This window comes from Arachis hypogaea, chromosome 14 (assembly GCF_003086295.3).
Source record: "Arachis hypogaea cultivar Tifrunner chromosome 14, arahy.Tifrunner.gnm2.J5K5, whole genome shotgun sequence".
NCBI lineage: Eukaryota > Viridiplantae > Streptophyta > Magnoliopsida > Fabales > Fabaceae > Arachis > Arachis hypogaea.
Window position 1 is genome coordinate 109,814,384 of NC_092049.1, and position 4,937 is coordinate 109,819,320.

Genomic DNA, 4,937 nt, shown 5'->3' on the forward strand with positions numbered 1-4,937 from the left:
TTTTTGATAAGTTCGTTGTCGTCTTCATTGATGATATACTAATTTATTCTAAGACCAAGGAAGAGCGTGCGGAACACTTAAGAACTATGTTATAGATTCTCAAGGAAAGGAAACTCTACGCAAAACTGTCTAAATGTGAGTTCTGGAAGAACGAGGTGAAGTTTCTTGGCCATGTAGTGAGTAAACAGGGGATAGCGGTAGATCCTTCTAAGGTGGAAGCAGTGATGGAATGGGGGGGGAGGGGACCGACCTCAGTAACTGAGATAACGAGTTTTCTAGGATTATCTGGCTATTATCGGAGATTCATCAAAGGCTTTTCTCAAATAGGTTTGCCATTGACGAAGTTTACCCGCAAAGATGCACCATTTGTCTGGACTTCTAAGTGTGAGAAGAGTTTTCAGGCGTTGAAGCAAAAATTGACCACTGCACCTGTATTAGTGTTACCTGAGCCGAATGAACCATTTGAGGTGTACTGTGATGCCTCAGTAAATGGTCTAGGATGCATGCTGATGTAGCATTGGAATGTGGTGGCGTATGCCTCACGACAGTTGAGACATCATGAAGTTAATTACCCGCGCACAACCTGAAACTTGCTGCAGTTGTGTTTGTACTGAAGGTGTGGAGGCATTACCTCTATGGGGTTAAGTTCCAAGTTTTCTCTGATCACAAGAGCTTGAAATATCTCTTTGATCAGAAAGAACTGAATATGCGGCAGAGGATGTGGATGGAGTTACTGAAGGATTACGACTTTGAACTGAATTACCATCCGACAAAAGCAATTGATGTGGCGGATGCCTTAAGTAGGAAATCATTGTGTGCTGCCTGGATGATGCTTCGAGAAGAGGAATTACTTAAAGCATTTGAGAGCCTAAAGATAGGTGCTCAAGAAGTGTCTGGAACTCTGTGCTTGAGTCAATTGCAAATTTCGAGTGACTTTAAGTCCAGGATTGAAGAAGCTCAGCAGGACGAGAAGGAATTGCAGAAGGTATGGCCGGCAATTGAACAAGGGAAGCGATGGAGAGTATCATGAGCCGATGACAGGTTATGGAGGTTCAAGGGTAGAATTTGTGTACCGGATGTTAGGACCTTACGGCAAGATATTTTGAGGGAGGCGCATAAAAGCGAATTCTCTATTCATCCGGGAAGCACTAAGATGTATCAAGACCTAAAAGCAATGTTCTGGTGGCCGGGAATGAAGAACGACGTAGCATTACATGTTTCAAAGTGTTTAACTTGTCAGAAAGTGAAGATTGAACACCAGAGACCTTCTGGGACTTTGCAACCATTAGAGATTCCACAATGGAAATGGGAAAGCACTACGATGGACTTTGTATCGGGATTGCCAAGAACTAGAGCTAGTTTTGATGCTATTTGGGTAATTGTGGATCGACTGACAAAGTCGGCTGACTTTTTACCCATTCGGATGAACTATACCCTTGAGGATCTAGCAAGTTTATACATAAAGTTGTGAGACTTCACGGTGTGCCTACCACTATAATTTTTGACAGAGATTCCTGTTTCATTTCAAGGTTATGGGGTGCAATTCAGAGAGCTTTTGGAACCCGATTAAGCTTGAGTACGACTTACCATCCTCAAACAGATGCCCAATCTGAGAGGATGATCCAAACCCTAAAAGATATGTTGAGGGCTTATGTTTTGGACCAGCTGGCGAGTTGGGATCTTAACACCCTAATTAGCCTAAGCTTTATCTCGCGTCGTAAAGCCAAGGTTAATCAGAGATTACGACAGTTCTAAGCTCATACATAATATATATAGAAGGAATAATATAATCTAAAAGCCCGATTAAAGAAGTAGCTCAAATTCCGAACTCAATAGTTCCTCAATTCTCGTCTCATACATCAACCATACATCACATAACATCAAGCCACCCTCGGCATGCCAGAAACCTAGACCTCCATTTTCTAAGTTATCTAATTAATGTCATTTAACTCCCCTAAAATCTTTCCTAATGTTTTAAAAGTATAAAACTAGGCCCAAGGGTCCTAAAATGGTGTTAGAGAAGCTTACAACCTTGTTGGGAAGGTAGAATAGTTGAAAATAAAGTAAAATTTGAGAAACAAGGCGTGTGCGGCCGCACAAGGGTGTGCGCGCACACGCTCTGGTGAGTTTTAAAATGTGTGCGCACGCACATGGGTGTGCGTACGCACAGGTGTCAAATTTTCCAAGATCTGTTCACTCGCACAACCTGTGCCAGCGCCCCCAACAGACTGGCCTTCCCAACGTGTGCGTCCGCACAGACTTGTGCATCGGCACATGTTGAAATTCTTCCTTAGATATGTGAGCGCACAAGCTGTGCTAGCGCTGCAAACAGAATGCATTTTTCTGCCTGTGCATGCGCACAGATCAAAATTTTCGCAGGTTGTGCATCCGCACAAGGGTGTGCGCTCGCACATATCAGAAATCATGAAATTCTGCAACTTAGCAGAATTTCAGATTTTTAACACAAATTTTGAATGATCATAACTTCCTCTACAAAATTCCAATTTTCACAAACTTTATATCGATTTAAAGGGGTTTTCAAAGATCTTTAATTCTAAACAAATTTCAATCAATTTCGAAAACCGAGGCAAAAGTTATGATCGAACAAAGTTCACCAAAAACCTAATTTTACCAAACTTCACAATTACCACCATTTCTTACCATACACGTTCCAACCTATACCAAACCTTTCAAAACTTCTTTTCTCATCAAAATCCAACACATTAAGCAATTTCCGACCAACACATTCACAATTTCTTATTTCATCAATATCAATCTTTCTCATCAACTCATTCCTACTCCATATTAATGACTAAGATACATATTCATACAAGTTCATCATACATCATATTCCAACCCCATTATCTCAATCAATATTTACAACATCAACAACTCAAACAATTATCAACAACATATAAATTCCAAACCTATCCTATGGGTCACTAGCCTAAGTGTCCGTGCGTATTATATACTACATAGAGGAAACCGAAACCATACCTTGGCCGATTCCCTATATGCGCCAAAACTCTGATTTAGCCCAAACAAGCTCCCAACCATAATCCAAGCTCTCAATTCCACTCCAATAAGCACAAATAAGTTCCATTAGCTCCCAAAGCCACAGTAATCAAACTATATGCATATAAATCACCTCAAATCAACCTAGGGTTCCAATTAAACATAAATTTACAAGGGTTTGGTGGCTATTACCTTTTCCAATAGATTTGGATGTCAAAACCCAATGCTAAGCAAGGATTAGAGCAAACCTAAACATCCAAAATCACAAAAACTCATTTAATCTAAAACCCTAGAAACCCGAAATTTAGAGGAGAAGAAATGAAGGGATTTCGAGCTTTCCTTACCATTTTTATACATGGGTTTTATAGAGCTCTTCACAAGGAACACGTAGCCACTGACGGCACCCAAATCGGAGCACCGTAGCTCAAGATATCGCGAAGAGAAGAGAGGTGTGAATAGTGTTCTCTTCTTCCCCTCCTCCCCTTTCTATTTCTGAAGTGTGTGTGTGTGTGTTTAATGGAGATGTGGCTAGTTTGATTCACTCAATGAGCTTTTTATATGTTGGGCTTGGGCCAAACTTAGGCCCGGTCCAATCCGTTAGCGTTTTTAGCCCGTTTGGCCCAACTTCGGGTCAAACCTTTAAAATTAATGCCCGGTTTTCCGTTTCTAACATTTTCTATGGTTTTTGACGGTTTTCACTTTTTCTCATGCGGTACCAGGAAGACTTAAACCGGTTCAACCGGTTCAACTACTGGTTCGCAGTTTTTCACGGTTTTTCACAGAAAGCACATTTTCTGACCCAGAAAAACCTACTGAGTCCAAAAATCACCTTTAAATCCTCAAATTCTCACTCTAACTTTTTGGAATCTAATTTGTGCAATATTAATTACTTAATTAACCGGTTGATTAGTTGCGGTTCTTACATTCTCCCCACCAAATAAGAAATTTTGCCCTCAAAATTTGAATTTCCTGAGAAAAACTTGAGATAATCCTTTTGCATTTCAAACTCTGATTCCCACGTATGCTCTTCTACTCCTGCTCGCTCCCAAGCAACTTTAACCAATGAAACGTCCTTTCCTCGCAGCTTCTTCACACTAGTGTCATCGATCTTCATTGGCGTTACTTGGAAGGTTAAGTTTTCCCTCAACTCCACCGACTCAGGCTCCAACACATGAGCCGCATCCGACATGTACTTGCGGAGTTGTGACACGTGGAATACGTCATGCAAGTTAGACAGATGAGGTGGCAAAGCTACTTGATACGCTACCAGCCCGAATTGTCTTAGAACTTTAAACGGTCCTATGTATCTTGGCTTCAACTTCTTAGTCTTGATTGCTCTTCTAATCCCAGTTGTCGGTGTCACCCGAAGAAATACATGCTCTCCCACTTCAAACTCTAGCGGTTTCCTTCTCTGGTCCGCGTAGCTCTTCTGTCGACTCTGAGCAGTTAGAATCCTTGCACGAATCTTCTTAATGTTCTCAATAGTTTCCGGTATCAAATCTGGACCCAATACACTTACTTCACCAGATTCGTACCAACAAAGTGGAGATTGGCACTTTCGTCCATACAAGGCTTCATACGGAGCCATCCCAATGCTTGCATGAAAGCTGTTGTTGTATGCAAACTCCACCAATGGCATGTAACGATCCCAACTCCCGGGTTGATCCAACACACATGCTCTGAGCATATCTTCTAACGTCTAAATAGTCCTTTCCGACTGTCCATCTCGATTTGCAGATGATATGCGGTACTGAGACATAGCTTCGTACCGAAAGCTCTTTGGAAAGCTCCCCAAAACCTTGATGTGAATCGGGGATCACGGTCCGACACTATGCTCGACGGCACACCATGCAACCTTACTATCTCCTTGATGTACAATCTTGCTAACTCCTCCATAGAACAGTTTACTCGGATAGGCAGAA

The 4,937-nt window shown here is 41.6% G+C and overlaps 1 protein-coding gene across 1 annotated transcript; it reads right to left on the reverse strand.

The window, feature by feature from the left end:
- Positions 1 to 2,644: 2,644 nt before the first annotated feature.
- On the reverse strand, positions 2,645 to 4,603 carry LOC112742900 (uncharacterized). The gene is made up of 2 exons (XM_025792144.1): positions 3,996 to 4,603; positions 2,645 to 2,795 (listed from the first exon to the last, which is right to left on the reverse strand). The coding sequence occupies exons 1-2, from the start codon at positions 4,601 to 4,603 to the stop codon at positions 2,645 to 2,647; spliced, it is 759 nt and encodes a 252-aa protein (XP_025647929.1).
- Positions 4,604 to 4,937: the final 334 nt, after the last annotated feature.

Bases quoted from the DNA above. Each gene is read 5' to 3' on its own strand.
- LOC112742900 (XM_025792144.1), bottom strand. From the start codon at position 4,603: ATGGCTCCGTATGAAGCCTTGTATGGACGAAAGTGCCAATCTCCACTT. The intron at 2,796-3,995 runs GTTTTTCTCAGG...AATATGGAGTAG, and splicing joins ATGCAAAAGGATTATCTCAA to GAATGAGTTGATGAGAAAGA.